The 19,828-nt window shown below is 53.5% G+C and overlaps 1 protein-coding gene across 6 annotated transcripts in view; it reads right to left on the reverse strand.

Annotated features, from left to right (window-relative positions):
- The window catches only part of SH3PXD2A (SH3 and PX domains 2A), a 259,162-nt gene that overhangs the window by 65,219 nt on the left and 174,115 nt on the right, over nt 1-19,828 (reverse strand). For 2 of the 6 annotated variants that reach the window (XM_004050045.5, XM_019034749.4), the window contains exon 7: nt 6,813-6,857. The exons of 2 other annotated variants lie outside the window; for them this stretch is intronic. In XM_004050045.5, coding sequence (XP_004050093.2) covers nt 6,813-6,857 — 45 coding nt within the window. Of the gene's footprint in view, nt 1-159; nt 277-6,812; nt 6,858-16,283; nt 16,530-19,828 lie in introns of those variants that run through there. 2 more of the 6 variants (XM_063710472.1, XM_063710471.1) reach the window with 2 other exon arrangements.

A 19,828-nucleotide genomic window follows, 5' to 3' on the forward strand; every position in this document is an offset into this window, starting at 1 on the left:
GGCCTGGGGCCGACGGGGTCTCTCCGGCCTCCCTCTCGGGCCGGCAGGGGCATCGGGGAGGGCAGGGAGCCAGCGGGTGGGCGGCCCATGAGGGCTGAGGCCAGAGGCAAAGGAAAGGCAAGCAGGAGGCTCCAGCCTCTGCCCCCAACCCCTGCAAACCCGAGAGAAAAGGCAGCCCTGCTCCCTCGGGCGGGAGAGGGAGAGGAGAGAGCGGGAGAGAGCTTCTCCACGGCCCAGGCCCAGGCGAGGAGTCAAGAGGGTTTGAGGCCGCCAATCACTGGGGTTTACTCGCAACCCTTAAATAGAAACACATGAGACCCGTCGAATGAGGAGCCGGGGGTGGAGGCCGGGGAGGGGGAGGAGGCCTAGACTGTTTACTTGAAACCCAAGAAGAAAGTCCCCGCGCCAGCGGCTGGCGAGCCCAGCCCGCCCCCCGCCAACTTTTCCTCAAGTTCGCTCCGTTCCTGCCCCTTGGGCTCACCCAGGCGCTGCCACCTAGCCCAGGCCGGGTACAGTCGGACCAGCCTCGGGCCTGCCCCCAGCCCTGCTTCCAGAGAGGGCCCTCTGGCTGCAGAGACTGACTCAGTTTCTCTCTGCCTTTCAGTGCCGGGGCTTGTGGTCAGGCCCCGGCAGTTTGAGGGGCTTGAGGGGTCAAAAGCTGGGTGCAGCAGAGGGAGGGCAGGTGGACTCCCAGGAGCAAGCAGCTTCTCTGTCCTCCTCAGCCACTGGACCAGCACGACATTTGCTAAGCAGGCACCAGGCATGAAGGCAGACAGGCTGGGTGCCCTTTTAGCTTCCCAGCTGAGTGGCACTGGATGCTGCTTAAACCTCTGCACTTCAACTCTTCCCATCACCATTATTGGCGGTGGGGCGGGGAGGGGGGTAAGACACTTAAAATATGATGTGCTTTTAGCTAGGAGTGAAAAGGATCCACTAGCCAGAGATGGACTAGTCACCTCCTACAGGAAGCCTTCTCAGACCACCCCCAGCCCAAAGGGAATTCCTAGTATACTTTTTTTTTTTTGAGACAGGGTCTCTCTTTGTTGCCCAGGCTGGAATGCAGTGGTGCAATCATGGCTTACTGCAGCCTTGACCTCCTGGATTCAAGCAATCCTCCCACCTCAGCCTCCCATGTAGCTGGGACCAAAGGCACACACCACCATACCCAGCTAATTTTTTTATGTTTTGTAGAGCTGAGGTCTCACTTTGTTGCCCAGGCTGGTCTTGAACTCCTGGGCTCAAGTGATCCTCCCCCCGCCTCATTCTCTCAAAGTGCTGGGATTATAGGCATAGGCCACTGCGACTGGCATAAACTATATGTCTGCCAATCTCCTTGAAGGCTAGGGGGCTTCATGTCACTAGCCTGGCTACAAAAATTGCTGAGGGTCTCCAAGTTCCACACAGCCCCCTTGGTGCCTCAGCCTATAGCCACATTCCCCACACGCATGAGTTTGACTTGGCAAATGTGATGTGCCAGGCACATTAACCACCCCATTTCATGCCCACATCATCCCCCTTATCTTCCATTTCACAGAAGACTAACCAGAGGCCCCTCTAGAGCAGGCAAGAGACGACTCTAGCTCCCACAGCTGCTATGAAGAGCATCACATTCATTCAGTATGATTTTGTTCAGGCCCAAGCCCATCTGTCTTTCCATTGCAGAATAACTGCCTCTGATTTGTTTCCATCAGTCTGGTTCTTCTAGCACAGTAATCCTCAACTTGGAAGCACAGAATCACCCAGGGAGCTTTTTAAAAGTACTGATGCTGGGCTCCAGAGAGACAGGTTTCTTTGGTCTGGGACTCAGGCATGAGTAGTTTTTGGACATCCCTTCTGTGTCCCTATGGTGCTTGTGTGCACCCAGGTGCAAGAAACACTACTTAGATCTTTGGGTCCTTCTGTCGGGGGAGGTTCCCTCCAACCTAGGGCAGACGGCAATGGCCACAGAACTCTAGGAAATCCCAAGGGGAGGCCTCCTTCCAGGGAAAGAAACCCACTGCCCCCGGCAGTTTTCTCCCATGAGGTGTGGGCCCTGCAGGCCCATCTCAGCCCTTTGGAGAAGCAGAAGGGACCCTGCACAGCTGAGTGTGCCACATACATTCGCACGTGCACAGTCCCGAGCAGCCCTGCTAAAGCCGGGATTGTATTTCAGGCAGAAATGCAACCAACAGCCGGGCAGCAGGGCCTGCCCCGCCTCTGTACTTAGGCATGCCAGCTTCTGTGCCTGCCCCTGCCAGCTGGGCAGAGGCAGCGCCGGGTGCTGCGCTGACAGACTACCTCCCACTGTGCCCCTAGGGGGACAGCAGTGCCTGTTCCATGCCTGGAGCCTCTGTGGCCAACAGCACTTCTTAAGTGCACCCGGCACATAAAGGGCCATCCCTGCCCTACGAGAAATGGGGCCTCCTTTCCCAGTGTGGGGGCACTGGATGAGAAGAGTGGGAAAGAAAGGCTCCAGCAACAAACAAGAATAGAGAGTTCTGTGGCAGGTTAGAGAGCCCGCAAGGCCTGAGTATGGCCAGATCATAGCAATAGTGACAGCAAGCCTTCATCAGTGCTGACTTGGAGGCATCCAACAGCATCGAGCTGCCTCGTCCAATCCTCAGAGCAACTCCGTGCAGTAGGTCCTGTGTTGGCCCCGTTTCACGCATGGGCAAAGCAAGCCTCATGAGGGTAAGTGAATTCCCTAAGGTCACACAGCTGGGATTGAACCCAAGCCCACCTGACACCACTGCCTATGATCTTAACTTCCGCACTGTATGTGGCCTATAATGGGCCACCGGCGCCTGGTCCCTAGGGAAGGGCCCATTACATCCCAGATACCTGGGACACAGCTGCTGCTTAATAAAGACTAGAGTATGGGTTTCTTTCTCTCTTTTTTTTTTTTTTTTTGAGATGGAGTCTTGCTCTGTCGCCCAGGTTGGAGTGCAATGGCACAATCTCGGCTCACTGCAACCTCCGCCCCCCAGGTTCAAGCAATTCTCCAGCCTCAGCCTCCCAAGTAGCTGGGATTACAGATGCCCACCACCATACCTGGCTAAATTTTTTTTTGTATTTTTAGTAGAGATGGAGTTTCACCATGTTGGCTAGGCTGGCCTTGAACTCCTGACCTTAAGTGATCTGCCCGCCTTGGCCTCCCAAAGTGCTGGGATTATAGGCATAAGCCACCACGCCTGGCCTAGAGTATGGGTTTCTAGTTGACTCTTGCCACCTCTACTGACCAGACCACAGTGCCTGTTAGGTGGCAGGCACTCAATAAGTGTGAAATGAACCAGTGAAACGCGTGAACTGGCAGAAAGATGAACAGAGGGACTCATTGGTTTGTGGTGTCAATATGAATACCTTGACTCCGATATGGGAATATGGGAAAATGAGCCAAACTCGAAGGGAGAAAGGGGAGATGGGGAAACTGAGGTAAGGAGGAGAAAGAAGCCCCAGCTTTGCGGCCAGAAGATGCTTGGAGGACGAGCAGGAGGTGCTGGGGAGTGGACAGACATCAGCTCATTTTAATCCAAGCCAAGAAAATCTGAGGCAGGGTTTCAAAGCAGAGCTAAATCCACACCCCCACACCCCTTCCCCCCACCACCTTCCTGGAAAATTGGCCTGACCTTCCTGAAGGCTGACTCTCTGGGACACAGGTAGAAAAGTTAAGGAAATATTCTCTAGGCATTGGAAAGCACAGACAGGCTATGGCCCCTCTCAGGAGCTGCTCCAAAGGCTGTGGGATGGACACATGGACACTCTGTCCTTCTGGCTGCCCTTCCCTCCCCTTGCACAGGCAGGCTCCCAGCTCTTCCCTCTGGCAGCTGCCTCTTAGGGTGTTCCCTGGCCAGGGCAGCCGGGCGGGCGGGAGCTGCGAGCAGGTATCCAGATGAGAAACCACTTGCAGGCCAGGCAGGCAGTGGGCGGTGATGTCATCCCACAGAGGCCACTCTGGATCCCCTCCCAGCCAAGGCCTGCAGAACTAAGGGCTGGAGGAGTCTGCCTGAGTGGGGAGGGGGCAGTGGAGGGAGCCTGGTGTCTTTAGATGAGGAGTGCTTGGCAGGAGCATGGAGAAGGGGTGTACCTATTCTAGACAGCAGAGCCTCTCCTGGGTTGGAAGGGGCCTTTGCATGAGTCTCATCCAGAGATGGACCCTTGTGCTTTATTACAGAGCCCCTGGCTGGACCTGCTGGGGTCCCAGGGGTCCCCTGGACCCCTGCCCCACCCTTGCCTCACATCTGCATTCCTTCAACTACCACCTGGATGGAACCCTGGCTGCCAACTTAAACTTCTCAACTGGGCTTTTGCCAAGTCAGTCCCATGCTCCAACGCCTTCCACGGCTCCCTCTTGCCTGTAAAGGACAAATTCAAGCCCAGTCTTTCTTGCCAATCTGAGCTCCCCAAGTTCCTTGATCCCCGTCCCCCACACCACCATTCAATACATCATTCATGATTCAACACATGTATCGAGCACCCACTAGGCGCCAACACCCAACACCACTGCTCCATGCAGCTTCTTACTTTCCAAGTCTGTGCTCTAGCTGCTGCCCGCTGCTGGAATGCTTTCCCTTCTCTCTACCAATCCCAGTTTCCCAATTCTCCCCAAGCATCTCTGTCCTCCAGGAGGCTCCTGATCACTCTTGTTCCCTCTTTTCTGTTCCCTCCTGGACTTTATGTTGGGCATTGCTCCCCAACCAAAGCATGTGCCTTGGACAAGAGTCTCTCGACACTCCAGGACTGGTGCCTTAGGACATGACATGGGACATAGTAATTACCTGAAATTCATGATGGAAATGCTTAGAATTAGAGTCCAAAGGTCTGAGGTCCAGTCCTGCTTTGTCGTTACTAGCTCTGAGATCCTGGGGAGGACACGTAACCTCTCTTGAGCTTTAGTGTCATCTGGAAACAGGAACAATAGCAGTTCCTACCTCATGGGAATTGTTCTGAGCACGGAATGAAGTGATGGGGCTTCAAGTCCTATGGAAATCCTAGATGGTCATTTTAAAGCAAGTGGAGGGAATGGGAGATCTGAGGAGCAGCAAAGGTGTTGGTTCCTTCGTGGGCTCACCAGCAGGCAGCTCGGTGCCAGGGCTGCAGGTGCCAGGAGAAGGGTGGGGAAGGGAGGCCTGGGGCTGTGTCCCTGCAACATGCCCCTCCCAGACCCTACCTTCAGCAGGTAACGGGTACTTTCCAGCTGGATTGAGAGGCAGCTCAGAGCCCCCTGGGCCTACTCTGGGGGGATGCCAGGCTAAGCAACCTGAGGCCCCTGATCTATAAGGATCTCCAACATCAGCCGTTACCTCTGAGTTTCCTGTCTCATATCTCAAAGAACCCTCCAACACTCCAGATGGAGAAACCAAGGCCCAGAGAGACTCTGGCCCTGGACTCGCAGTCTGGCTGGGTTTTCCCCCAGCCCACACTGCCTCCCCTGGGCCTCTCACTCCAAACAGCCGGGATCATCTTGAGACGTGGTTAAGTGTCCTCCCCAGGGTCACAGAGCTAGTAAGGCCCTGTGCTGGCCTCCACCCCAGGCTCCCCACGACTCCCCAACCCCGGGCATCCTACAAAAGTCCCTCTAGCCCCTTATAACTGGTTCCTCCCAGGCTGGACTGGGACTGCTGGCCCCTCCGCTATACGTTTGGTGAATAAAATGTATTGCTGTGGGCCAAGTGGGCTCTGGCTCACTGGCGTGTGGAGAGGGGAAAAAGGGACAGGAGCCCAGTGATTAGCTCAGGCCCAGGCCCTCGTCACAGGAAACTCCAGAGGGAGATTGCAACGCCCTCCGACCCACTGCCTTCTCTTCTCCTCTGGACTCCTCCCAACACGTTTACCTCCCATTCCCCGCCCACAGCTGCAGCAGTAGGGGCTGGGCTTTGGGCTCTAAACACTGGGGCTGGCCCAGCCCCACCACCCCACTCAGCTCCCACCCTTCTGCTTTGTCCCCTATTCCCCCAGCCTGAACCTCTGCTCTCAGGTTTGGGGCTAGAGGGTCAGGGTGTGTAACAGTCTCAAAAATGGAGGGGTCCCATAGAAGACCCTTCTGGAAATTCCATCCCTCCTCTGACCATCTCCATCCAGGAGCTGAGAACCCTGCTGTCCGGGATTCTCTGCCATGGTCCCATAAGACCAAAGGTTGAAGGCAAGTCCCTGACCCCTGCCCAGCTCCTCCCAGACACAGGCCAAGGCCCTAGTCCCTGAGGGCCATCTCAGCCAGGCAGGCCAAGCTCTGGATTGCTGGGCATGGGGGCTGTGACCCACCCTCAGTCACAGTCACAGAACTGCCCCACCCCCTGCCCCAAATCTGCAGCTCCCCAGTGAGATCACTGGAAATGAGGGTGGGGTGTCAGGGCCCACTAGCTCTCTGCCTCAGTTTACCTGCCTAAAGTGAGATGAACCATCTTTGGCTGGGCTCTCTCACTGAGACGGCCAATTGAGATAAGGCTGAAGATGGCGAAAGCCCCACCACTGCCTGAGCACTTTCTGTGTGCCAGGCTCCCCACGAGGTGGGATGGCTTCCCCTTAGGGAGGTTACACACCCCACCCAAGGCAGCACGGCCAGGACGTAGCAGAGCTGGAATTCAAACCCACACATCCTGGGTCCAGAGCACACATGCTTACACGCTGAGCTACGTGGTCGTCACTCAGCAAAGGGCCCCATGTTCACATCTGACCGGGGAGGCAGAGGGCACAGCAAGTGGCAGACCCCCTGCCATGCTGGCAAACAGCTGCTGCACATCACAGGGAAGCATGCGCAGGGCCTGCAGGCACCGGCTCCCGCGCACACGGGCCTGGAACACACATGCTAACACACATGCATGCACGCTGGGCAGTACCTGTCACGTCCTTCTTGGGCGACTCAGCCCAGCTGGACAGCCACACTTCCGAGTCCCCGAGAGCAAGCGGCAGCAGGAGAGGAGAACCAGAGAGAGAACGGTTAGGCAGGCAGGAGGTCCACAGTGAGTGGCTGCAGGCGCCGCGCTCGGCCAGCCGCGGGCGGAAGGCGGAGGAGGGAGGAGAGTGATTTCCTGGCCCTGGGCTGGCTGTTGGGCGTGGGCCCGTGTGATTACAGAGGCGCTGGGACACAGCTGGCTGGGACAGGGAAAATGAGGTGTCCGCCGAAACGCAGGACTCCTTCGGAGCACAGAGAATCCCACACGATCCTCCCTGGAACGGGGCCCGTGGTTATCACAGCCCTGTACAAGGCAGCCTGACCCTTCCTTTCTGGCCATGTGGGTGGCTGGGTCCCACGGGGCCTGATGGTTGCAAGGATCCTCAAAGGCCAGCGGGCTCAGTGGCCTGGACCCAGAACCTCAAATGTCAGGGTTGGAGCACCCAGGACCCATCTCTAGGCCTGGGGGCACTACACCCACTAGACCCTGATGTGTCATCCAGCCCTTACTGCAGCCCCACCCACTGAGGAAGACAGATCGGCCCCAGCAGAGCAGAGGGAGCATCGTTTTAGGGAGTCTTGCTCCCCAACCCCAATGCAGAAGGACAGGGACCTTGAGTGACCAGAAGAGATGAGGGCTCTACTCCAGGCTCAGACAGTGGTGTCCAATCTGGGCCTCAGTTTCCTCACCTGTGAAACGGGATTTAGAGTTGTCCTCCTGCCAAGAGGAAGGAGCAAAATCAAAGGAGCATAAAGAACTTATGATTGAGATGTGATACCATTAACATCTGAATGAGGCAGAAAGCTCTTGGTCTAATCAATGGTTTGCGTATTTCTAGAATAGAAGAGAAGAGGGCCACCATGTCAAAAGCATTGACGCAGTCGAACTACAGTGACTCATTTAGTCCCCATGGCAACCCCATCAAGTGGGTAGGCATGTTTAGCCCCATTTTACCGGGGAGGACTCTCAGACATGGAACCAGGTCTGGTGGCATCCCCAGGCTGCTGCTTTCTCTGCTGGGCTGCTCATCACCTCCAAAGGAGCAGAGCACTGGCTGCAGTGGGGACAATTAAAAGGCAACGCTGAATTGCAGGTCTGAGAGACAAACCCTCGCACTGCCCACCAGGCGCTTGCCAGGAGAGCAGCCTGACCCATTCAGAGAGTACTGATAAACAGCAGCAAACACTTATACAGCATTTCCCCTTTGCCAAGCATCCTGCTGAGCACTTTGCATATAGTAAGTGGTATTTTTCCCAACAAACCTACAACGATGAGTACTATTATCCCCTCCATTTTGCAGATGAAGAAGCTGAACCAGAGAGGTTAAGTAACTTGCCTAAGGTCACACAGCTAGTACAGCAGTGTCCATCTCTTGCAGGGACACACACCTCAGCTAATCAGAGCTTGATGCTGCTCTCTATTTAAAGCACCTGACTCTTCCCCTCACTCAGCAAGCCACCTTCCAATTGCAGGTTGGCTCCCAGTGTAGAACTAGAAAGCCTGTCCCCTTCTGGTTCTCATTGTAAATTAGCAGAGTGGGGCTTTGGTGGAGCGGTCTAGCAAGGCCTTTGGGGTCTGACTGCCTGGGTTCAAATATAGGCTCTGCTCCTTTGAAGAAGTGACTTACCCTCTCTGAGCCTGTTCCTGAACTTGTAAAAATCTGGATGATGTGATATACTTACCTTCTGGGTTGCTGTGAGAGTTAAATTACATAATATGTAATAGTGCCCAGTACAGTGCCTACTACATAGTCAGTGCTTGATAATGGTTAGCCACCACTGGCAGTAACTCCCATGAACGTGGTTAGCATAAGCCTGCCTCCCTGGGTTCATTCAGCTCTGGGGACACCCAGAAAATCATGCCCCCGGCCTGCAAGGACAAGAACTAGACAGTGTTCAATACTGGATGCACCAAGAAAAAGCTGGCACCCTGTTAGAGATACTGCCCCACAGTCACTCTCAGACACTGGGTTATCTGGAATGGAAGGTAGAGGGACTCCAGGGGACCTCACCCAGAGACAAATAGGGCAAAATCTGAGGTTACAGCCCCTCCCCAGGTTCAGCAGTCAGCAGCCTCCTTGGGGAGCAGGAGCAATGCTGGCCCAGCTTTCAAGCCCTGGTAGGGCTGAGACAAGGTAGACACACCAAGGGCCTCCACAAGGATTTAAGCTGGTATGGCCAAGGAGGTCTGGGTTCAGAATGTGGGTGTTGCTGCCTGGTGCCCACATCTTGCTGAAGTTTCAACTGCCTGCTGCTGCATCCCAGAGATGTGGCCAAGTGGGCTGCCTGCTGCAAGGCCCTGAAATGCTCCTGAACAGGCCTAGCACCAGGCCCATCCCAGCCCCATCTGGCCCTCTCTCCATGCCACTCTCCACTTCAGTTTGCTTGACCACTTTGTCTACTTTGGGTTCCTTTTGGGTTCTTCATAAGGAGACCTGAGAAGCACTAACCTCTTTCAGTGAGCCAAGGAAAGCTGTTTTGCCTGGGCCTGGAGAACCCAAGAAGACCTGCTTTGCTGGACAGGTGCTTGCAAAGGGCCAGAGAATAAACATTGTAGGCTTTGGGGGCCAGATGGTCTCTGTTGAGACTACTCAACTCTATTCTTATAGTACAAAAGCAGCCACAGGCAATACATAAAAGAATGAGTGGGCTGTGTTCCAATAAAACTTTATTTATAAAACCAAAAGGGGGCCGGACATGGCCTGTGAGCAGACAACCGGAGCTCATGCCTGTCCCCTTCAGTCCCCATAAGCAGGCCTTCCCGTATCTCTCCGTAAAGGAAAATGGGAAGCAGACCAGAAGTAAGCCTGTCTTTTTAAAAAGAAACCTCTGTCTAAAATATGATTTATTTCCCAGTCCCCTGACCTGCAGAATTAATCCAGTTCTGCTGCTCCCACTCAAAGTCCCTCCCCCTTCTCTCTAGCCCACCCTAGCAAGCTCTCGAGGGGTGGGAAGGACCCCTTCTCCCTCATTACAATGAACAGAGGAGAGCCCCTGGCTCACAAACCCTGGCCCTCCGGCCAGGAGGCAGACAAGGCTGTTGGCTAAGGGCTGGGAAGACGGGGAGTTGGAGAGACAGAGGGACAGGGGTGAAGGAGCAGTGGGGTGGGGGTGGGGGGGCAGGGGGCGCAGCCAAGTGAGCAGCTGTGACTGACACGAACCAACTGCTTCCTGCCTTCCCCCTGTCCCTGCCTTCATCTCCTCTGGTGACCCAGAACCAAGGGGCCTACAGAGCAGGGTCACCAGCCTGCGAGAAAGTAAAGGGCATCAGACTGGAAACCTGCACCCTGGCTCTTGCTGAGAACACACTGTGTGGCCTTGGGCAAGTGGCTTAAAGACTCTGGGCTTCAGCTGGGTGGTGGCTCACCCTGTAATCCCAGCACTTTGGAGGCCAAGGTGGGTGGATCACTGGAGGTTAGGAGTTCGAGACCAGCCTGGCCAACATGGCGAAACTCCGTCTCTACTGAAAATACAAAAATTAGCCGGGCATGGTGGTGAGCACCTGTAATCCCAGCTACTCGGAAGGCTGAGGCATGAGAATCGCTTTAACCCGGGAGGCAGAAGGTGCAGTGAACCAAGATCGTGCCACTGCACTCCAGCCTGGGCGACAGAGTGAGACTCTGTCTAAATAAATAAATAAATACTCCGGGCCTCAGTGCTCACATCTGTACAGTTAAGCATTTGGGCCTATTGCTCCTGTCTGATGGCCTGCCTGAGGCAGTTGTCTGACGTTCTAGACCTTCCCAGCAGAAAACTGGTAGTCTCCATAACACAAGGGGACCACAGCGGAAATGAATCTTTCCAGAGAAACGGACTGTCCTTCCTGGAAAAACCACTTGAATGCAGGCTCAATTGAGGCAACCCAAGTCCAAAATAGCAGATGATTAAGGAGGCACAGAGGGCAGAGATCTGGAGCAAGAATAAAAGCAACCTTGGTTCTTGTGCTGGCTTTGCCACTTAGCTCGCTGACTCTGGGATAGCTAGGAAATCTCCGAACATCTGTTCCTTCTTCTGTAAACGGGGAAAAAACACCTGCCCTGCCTTCTTTGCAGGGTTAAGACTGAAATGGCCTAATGCCTGGGAAAGGTTTTGGAGGGCTGGGAATTAGTCCTCTGGACACAAAGAGGAGTAAGTGGTAGGGACAAAGCTGAAAGCAAAAGCAGTAGGTTCCTGGGAAATGGCAGGTATGCCATGTCCCTCCCTCACACAGCCCATAGTGCTCATGTCCCTGCCATGGCTGTCCCTCCTGGCATTGCTCGCAATACCAGCAAGAAGCCAAGCCAGGAGAAAACCAGGGGCCTGGAGATTCCGGCCAAATACAGGGACCCAAAGGCACTTAGATGCTGAACCTGATTCTTGACAGGCCCAGGTGATGCTGAGAAACCAAAGAACAACACTGCAGGTGCCCCTGACTTTAAGGACAACCCACCCCATCCAGCACACATACATCCAAGGACTTCATAGGAACAACTGGATAGGCCTAGGTTAGGAGAGGGTCCTTGGCTGCTCTGAAGATGGTGAGTATCTCAACTGTTCCCAGTGAATTACACGTCAAACTTCTTCCACTCTTTCTCCCCATCTCACTGCTGCACTCGACTGGTCTTAAAAATAATAATAATAAAGGCTGGGCATGGTGGCTCGCGTCTGTAATCCCAGCACTTTGGGAGACCACTGTGGGAGGATTGCTTGAGCCCAGGAGTTGGAGACCAGCCTGGGCAACATAGTGAGACCCCATCTCTACAAAAAATAAAAATCTAGCCAGGCGTGATGGTGCCTACCTGTGGTCCCAGCTACTCTGGAGGCTGAAGTGGGAGGATTGCTTGAGCCCAGGGAGGTCGAGGCTGCAGTGAGGCGTGATCACGCCACTGCAATCCAGCCTGAGCAACAGAGTGAGACCCTGTCTCAAAATAAGTAAGTAAGTATAAAATAATTTTTAAAAGGGCACTTATAGATTCGTAGTAAGGCTTCTTTTAACCTTGAGTAACTCCAGAGCAGTGAGAATTGGGTTGAATTTATCCAAATCTAGTCTGAAACCATGTTTCCAGGAATGCTTCCCTGGTGTAAAGCAAGTTCCATCCATCCAAACTAATAAATCCAGAGTGGGCCATGAGCCCAGGTGGGAGAGACCGGAATGAGTACAGCCAACAGCGAAAACTCCATGGAGAATGAAAGAGAACCACAGGCTCAGGGGACCAGGGCAGGGTCACTAGCCTTGTCAGTTTCTTTCCACATCCCCACCCTGGGCTCTGGGCAGGGGAGGGGTGACAGGCCGGGGGCCCGATGGAATGAACACCTCCCTGTCTTCTCCATGCCCTTCCATCCTTCAGTATCTCTACACACTGGAGCACTCAAGCCCTCTCTGTCTTTGGGAATACTGTTCTTACCTCATTGCAGTTTTGAACTGGTTTCTAAATAACTGCTGCAGTTTAAGCCTTTCCTCTCCCATACAACTAAACTTTGTACAGGGCTAGATTTCTTAGGTTTCCTGCAGACTCCACGTTTCTTTTCCTTTCTGGTTAGGAAACCAGGAAATTCGGCCACCACTTTCAGGCCATCAAATAATTAGGGCCTAAGAGATGCTAGCCCTATTATTCAGTAGTAACAGTAATTGTCATTGTTGCCATGAACAGGGCACTTCCTTGTGGTAGGCACTACTGTATAGGCACACAGCAACTCAAATCTTTACGACAGCCCAACAGGGTTATCGGTCCTTTACAAAGTAGTTTGGCCTATGTGATACTCACTTTAGAGGACCTGAAACAGGTTGTCATGCTCAGAGAAGCAGAAACTGAGGCGTAACAGTGAAAGCCACGTGAATGTCATCTGGGAAAAACACGGATGGCCAATTCGTAATTCTTAAAAAGTCTTAAAAAACATGGCACCGGGCTGGGCGCAGTGGCTCACGCCTGTAATCCTAGTGCTTTGGGAGGCTAAGGCAGGCAGATCAGGAGGTCAGGAGTTTGAGACCAGCCTGGCCAACATGGTGAAACCCCGTCTCTACTAAAAATACAAAAATTAGCCAGGCGTGGTGGTGTATGCCTGTAATCCCAGCTACTCAGGAGGCTGAGGCAGGAAAATTGCTTGAACCTGGGAAGTGGAGGTTGCAGTGAGCTGAGATCACGCCACCGCACTCCAGCCTGGACAACAGAGCAAGGCTCTGTCTCTTAAAAACAAACAAACAAACAAAACAAAATAAAACAAAACAAAAAAAAACAAAAACAAACACCAATTAGGATGACAGAAAACAAATAGTTCAGGTATGACTTCCAATCCAAGCACACCTGGGTGGAAGTCTGGTCCAGGGGGCAGTTGTTTAGTGTGTGAGCTGCTTCTGACGTGGGCAACTCTACAAAAGCTTGTTCCAGGATAAGCAGCAGCCAGCTGGTCAGAGATACCCATGGCATGAAAAAAGAGTGCCCTTGCACTGGAGGGCGAGGGGTGAATGCTGTTATTGCAGCAGCTCGGACCCCAGGCCTGCTCCTACACTCAGAGCCTCCAAGGCAGAGCTGGCTTCGTGGAGGTGTGATCTGGGCAGTGGCCTAGGGTCCCAGGTTTAGAAGGGTCCCTGCAGCCGATTTAATACTCTTCTGTCAGGGGTTTCATCAATAATTTATGAATGAGAGAGTCTTCATTTTCATTTTGCAGTGGATCCTGCAAATTATGTAGCTAGCTATGCCCAAGGCCTGAGGGTTTGGGGCCACTGAGCTAAATAAACAGAAGTACTCAAGAAGAAATCTAGTAGAGCTGAATTTCTGATGGATATCTTCTTAAAGACAGAAAGCAAATCCCAAATGGAAAGCCAGGCCATTGTTTGTCTCCAGGTCCCCTCTCTCTGCTACATCTTTGGCTTCTTGGTGGTACCCCACAGGCTGGAAGGACTATTTAGGGACTCAGAACCAGAGAGGAGAAGAGACTTGCCTAAGATCACACAGCAAATAAGTAGTAGGGCTGGAGCTAGAATAATTATACCAGTTTCCACTTACTTAACATTCATGCTAGGTGCTGTGCTAAACATTTATGAGCATTTTCTTGTTTAATCTTCACAACAGTCTGTAATTTACAGATGAGGAAGTGAGGCACAGAAAAGTTAAGGCTCTGGCCTTGTGCGGTGGCTCACGCCTGTAATCTCAGCACTTTGGGAGGCTGAGGTGGGTGGATCATCTGAGGTCAGGAGTTCGAGACCAGCCTGTCCAACATGTTGAAACCCCATCTCTACTAAACATAAAATTAGCCAGGCGTAGTAGTGCATGCCTGTAATCTCAGCTACTTGGGAGGCTGAGGCAGGAGAATTGCTTGAATCCGGGAGGCGGAGGTTGCAGTGAGCTGAGATCGCACCATTGCACTCCAGCCTGGGCAACAAGAGCGAAACTCCGTCTCGGGGGGAAAAAAAAAGAAAAGAAAAGTTAAGGTTCTTTCCCAAGGCCCTACAGCAAGAAGTGATGGCATCAGACTTAAGCCCAGGCAGGCTGGCCAGAAATTGGGAACAAAGGGTCCTCATGGGCGATGTCATTTTCTGATCCTCCCTGGCCACTGGCCAAGGCTTTCTTTATTTCTGCTGCTTTTCGTAAATGCAGCAAGAAAGGACTTGCCTCATTCCCTGGAATCCAGAACACGTGTGGGGGCAGCCCAACCCAGGGTAGGAATGCACTATTGACCCTCTGGCCCTGGGTTATGCAGTCAAGGAGCAGTTTCCCTGCTCAGGCGGGGGATGGGGTGCAGTGGGGGCTGGGCCTGGAGACCCTCCACAGCCCCTTAGGGACTAAGTCCGAGGGTGCCTGCCTAGGCCAAGCCTGGGGCCAGAAGGGTCAGCCCAGCCTAAGTGGGTGTGGATGGGGAAGCCAAGGATGCCCTAGGAGCACTGCGGCTGCCTAGAGGGGGCTGCCCTGGCACGGAGTAGCAGGTAGTTCTGTCACCTCCCTCCACCCTGCTGAGAAGACCGGAAGCTTCCTGGTTAAAGACAGGTGCTGGGTTAGTGAGAGGTGCCGTGGGTGGTGGGTGGACAGAGGGGTGCTGGCCAGGGAGGCTGGCAGGTTCAGAGCCTCTCTGCTCCCAGCAGCTCTGGGAGCCTAACCCATGGCAGCCCCTTGGGTGGCGGCCTCCCCCTCAGTTCTCAGGTTCTCACCTCTCCCCACCCCAGGGCATTTGTGTGCAGAGAAGAGACAAACTCAAGTTTGTTCTGAGTTCCAGGATCCCAGCCACCTCCCTCCCTGGGGTGGCCTGCCTTGGTGGTCCTCCCCCACTTACTGGGAGATCCTCCCTCCAATTCCCCCACCCACCAGCTCCCCCAGAAGCCCGAGCCAAGGCCAGTATTTGCGTTCACACAGAGAAGGAGCAGCAGAGAGGCCGGGCAGTGGGATGAAGTCAGCAGTCGCTGGTCTCCAGCCCCCAGTCTTGCAATCCGCCTCCTCCCTGGCTCAGTCTCCCTGAGAGCCGCGAGTGAGTGATGGAGTCAATAGCAATGGACTCAGGACAGACATTCCCCTCCCCGGACAACAAAATGTGGAATATCTCCTTCTCTCCAGACTGGACTCTTGCTATCCGATTATCAATGAATCAACCGCCAACTATTTCGGGAGCATCAACGGCCCCTGGTTGAGACCATCTGACTCTCCACCCTCCGTCTCAAAGCATCAGACACACAACCACAGACACCCTCCCCAGCATTCCTGTCTGCTTCAGGAGTCATGTAGGTTTGGGGAGACAGGCTGGGTCCCGGAAGGTCTGAGGGAGGAGACGGCAGGGCTGAGTCCTGGAGGCCTTGAAGGTATAACTGGACCCATCTTTGGGGTAGGGCTCACGGAGCCTTAGGGACATCTGGCTGGACGCTGCCATCCACTGGTGCAAGACAGGGGTGGGGATGGGGGGTCAGGGGTAGGACTGAGGTTGAGGACACCCACTTGTCAAGGTTTTCTGTCTCCCTTATCATGCCCTGGGCAGGATCTTTGTTCACTGACTGTTCCCACTGGCTCCAAATGTCTGGTTAGGGCTATAGTCCTAGCAAGCGCATAGCGCATAGTAGGTGCTTATTAAAGATTTGTTATGAGTCTCTTCAATCAGACCTTTAGTTCCTCCAAGGCCTTAACCCTGTCAGCACCCCACAACACCTTGAACGCAGGAGGTGCCCAATTAACCCTCAGTGGCTGATGGAAAGATGAATACTCACTGCTTTCAAGCCCAAGGGTTCATGGAAAACTGAGGCCCGGCTACCCCACTGCCCCAGGACCCTCTTGGTGCCCACGGCTCTGCCCTCTCTAGTCCAGGCTTGGCCTCCGGAACCACATACAGGCATACAGGCCTGGCTTGTGCTGGGCACAGTGGCTCCTGTGCAGGCCTCCGAGCCTGCAGAACACCCTGAAGGGCGTTGGCTCCCAGCATCTGCTTTAATGCCCTTCAAAGAGATTTTTAGAAAAATTACCCCTAACCAGTACAGTCTCTGGCAGGATGGATGCTACAGGAAACAGGAGCTGGAGCAGGAACAACCCGTTAATGTGTAATGTCTGGGGGGAGCAGGGCTTGGTGCAGCCTCCCATGGTGTTTGCTGGGAGCCCCTGAGCCTTTCCTTACCCCATCCCTCCCCTCCTCTGCGTGGGTCCAGACCAATCCCCTGAGCACTGAGATGCCACGTAAACAGAGCTGTGCATGCACGCAGTGCGCACGCACACACCACTGCTTGGGAAATCCCCACATCTGGCTCTCACGTGACCCAGCTATGCCCAGAAGGCTGCAGCTGAGAGGGCCTGGAAGATGAGAGGGTCGGGAGTGTGCGGCTCTCTGGGGAGCCCCGAGGTAACCCTTCAGCACCACAGCTCGGCGGCTCTGTCTAATGCTAAGCTTCCAGGGAGGGGAGAAGCCAGGAAGGAGGCCTGGTGCTCAGTGCTCAGCCCTGGCCCTGGTTGCCTTTCCCAGCGTGGGAAGGTTGGGACACTTCTCTGGGCCTCACTGGTCTTGACCTGGGATGTGAAAGGGCTGCTCTTTCCCTGTCCTGTCAATCCTGGTCAATCATCAGCCTCTCGGGAGTTCTCACTGGAGGGAGATTCCTTCCCTGATGGAGGATATTTCATGTGCATCTCCTAGTGTCAGGAACCTGGCTGCGGGACAGTGATCCTGGAATCACAAGGAGTCAAGATTCATGCCCTCCTCTGTCTCCCAGGAAACGGCTGGGCTCTTCCTAACAATAAGGAAAAGGGAGGTGGCTCCTGGGCCAACACATATTAATTAGAACATTTTAAACTTCAATAATTTTATTGAACAAGTAGCAATCTGCAATAGCTCCTCTGAAACAGAACCACACAGTAGGTGCTCCAGGGCTATGAAAGAGATGCCCCACATGGAAGACGTGGCACCATGGGGACAGTGGCTCCTACCACTGAACAGATGTCCTCTGCACAGGTACTGTCCTCTTCACCCAGCTGACCCATTTAGAAAGCTCAGTAAATTAGGCTCAGCAGCCATGCAGGTCTGTGTGCCTTGCTCAGAGACCCCTACATGGTGTGGCCCCAGCCCCGTGCAGCACTTGTGACACTGTTTTAAAACTGCTGTTTCCTTGCCCACCTCCCCCATCTGGCCAGGAGTCCTCTGAGGACAAGGACCTCATTGTCTCCATCTTGGTATCACTGAGGTTCCATCACAAGACCTGTCAGATGTGCAGTAGACAAACCTAGAAGGCAGGCACAGCCAGAGCCAGAAAAGCCAGCTTTAGGTCTGGCAGGAGCCACCTCATCCCAGAAGGAAGACCTAGTACCAGTGTCTATTCAGAAACTTGCTTCCTATCCACTAGCCTTCAAGGGTACCCTCCCTGCACCCCAGGAGACAGCTGCCTAGTGTCCACTGAGCCATGGGCTTGGAGCAGAAGGAGCGAGCCAAGTCATGGAGGAAGGGTGGGGGAGAGGGGAGTTCCCCTGACCAGAACCCTGTGGCCAAATGCAAATGAGCAACTCAGAGCCAGCAGGCTCCAGGACTGTGTATGGCAGGAGCTCACAGGCCAGAAGAACTTGTCCCACCCTGACAGATCTGAAATGAGGGATGCTAAAATCTGCATATTTGCAAGGTCCCCCTGGGGGGGCCATTGCCAACATACAAAGACAGTCTTAGTTTGGTCTGTTGTCACCAGCCTGTCATCACTGCTTAGCATAGCAAGGATCTGACCCTCCAGCTGGGAAGTTATGCACCCAGACCTGATCCTCTTCCAACACTCAGAGTCTAAGGTGCTCCAGGGCTGAGCTGAGGATACCCTTACTCACAGGGATCCAGAAGCAGTGACAAGGGGGAGGATGGTGAAGAGACGGCCAGCTCTGCCTTCTCTTTTATTTTATTTATTTATTTTTTTTTTGAGATAGAGTCTCGCTCTGTCACCCAGGCTGGAGTGCAATGGCGCCATCTCTGCTCACTGCAACCTCTGCCTCCCCAGTCCAAGTGATTCTCCTGCCTCAGCCTCCTGAGTAACTGGGATTACAGGTGCCCACCATGACACCCAGCTAATTTTTGTATTTTTGTAGAGACAGGGTTTTACCATGTTGGCCAGGCTGGTCTCAAACTCCTGACCTCAAGTAATCCGCCCAACTCGGCCTCCCAAAGTGCTGGGATTACAGGCGTGAGCCACCACACCCGGCCTGCCTTCTTTATGTTTTATTTTGAGATAGGGTCTTGCTCTATTGCCCAGGCTGAAGTGCAGTGGTGTGATCACCATTCACTGCAGCTTTAACCTCCTGGGCTCAACAACCCTTCTTCGGCCTCCCGAGTAGCTGAAACCACAGGTGTGTGCCACCACACTGGACTAATTTTTTATTTTTTATTTTTGTAGAGAAGGGGTCTCACTAGGTTGCCCAGGCTGGTCTCAAGCTCCTGGGCTCAAGTGATCCTCCCACCTCAGGTTCCCAAAGTGCTGGGATTACAGGCGTGAACCACCACACCCAGCAAACTCTTTTTCTGAGCACAAGGAAGCAAAGGGACTTTCTAACATGACCCAGTTGTCTTGGTGCAAGACTTTATTCTAACAATAACAAAATACATTTTCAAGCCGGCTGCTTGGGCCACACATGGCAATGATGAAATCCAGGGGGCAAAGCAGAAAGAAGAGAGTCAGGGAAAAGCATGATTTTCCTGTAAACTTCTAAGTTTTACGGAAACTCAGGAAAAAAATATTTTTTTCTTTCACATTTCGAAACAGACCAATTCTAAAAATGCCACGTGCCGACTAAGTTACACACACCACTTTTCTGTTTCTAAACAAAGTAACTTTAGATTAGAAAAAGGTGCTAAAACAATAAGTAATGCACATTTCCCCCATGTCTTTGTTTTTCCGCCGGCTTTGTCATCACTGGAAAGGTTGCCTCTTCTGTCACGTGTCTATAAACCAAATGCTGAAGTGAGGAACCAGTGACTTTCTGGCCGTGGGCCACGGTGGGAAACATTTCTTTGCTGGACCACAATTTGGGTATTTCCTCCCCCAGCAACAAAACCTTCTGGAAATGAAAGGCAGATGGTGTCTCTCATCAGGTCAGGGCTGGGTAGGCCCCTCAGATAGCCGTTCTCCAAGACTCCAAATGCTGGGCTGTGTTTCAGGGGTAAGAGACTTGGAGTCCTGTCCTCCGTTCCTGCCCCCGTAGCCCACCCTCCCATCTCAGGAGACAACTAAATGTTCTTCAAGGAGCAGTCCCATCCAGGCATCATCCAGGCACCATTCATCTTGGGGATGCCAATCCCTCTGCCATCTTGCTGCCTGTCTACCCTGAACATGGCCATCAACCCACATGGATGACCCATCCAAGATGCAACCTTGGCTTGATTTCAGAAGCCTTGGGAAGCCTGTCAAAAATGCAGATCGGCTGGGTGCAGTGGCTCACGCCTATAATCCCAGCACTCTGGGAGGCCAAGGCAGGAGGATCTGCCTGGCCAACATGGTGTAACCCTGTCTCTACTAAAAATACAAAAATTAGCCAGGTGTTGTGGAGGGTACCTGTA

This window comes from Gorilla gorilla, chromosome 8 (genome assembly GCF_029281585.2).
Source record: "Gorilla gorilla gorilla isolate KB3781 chromosome 8, NHGRI_mGorGor1-v2.1_pri, whole genome shotgun sequence".
Taxonomy (NCBI): Eukaryota; Metazoa; Chordata; class Mammalia; order Primates; family Hominidae; genus Gorilla; species Gorilla gorilla.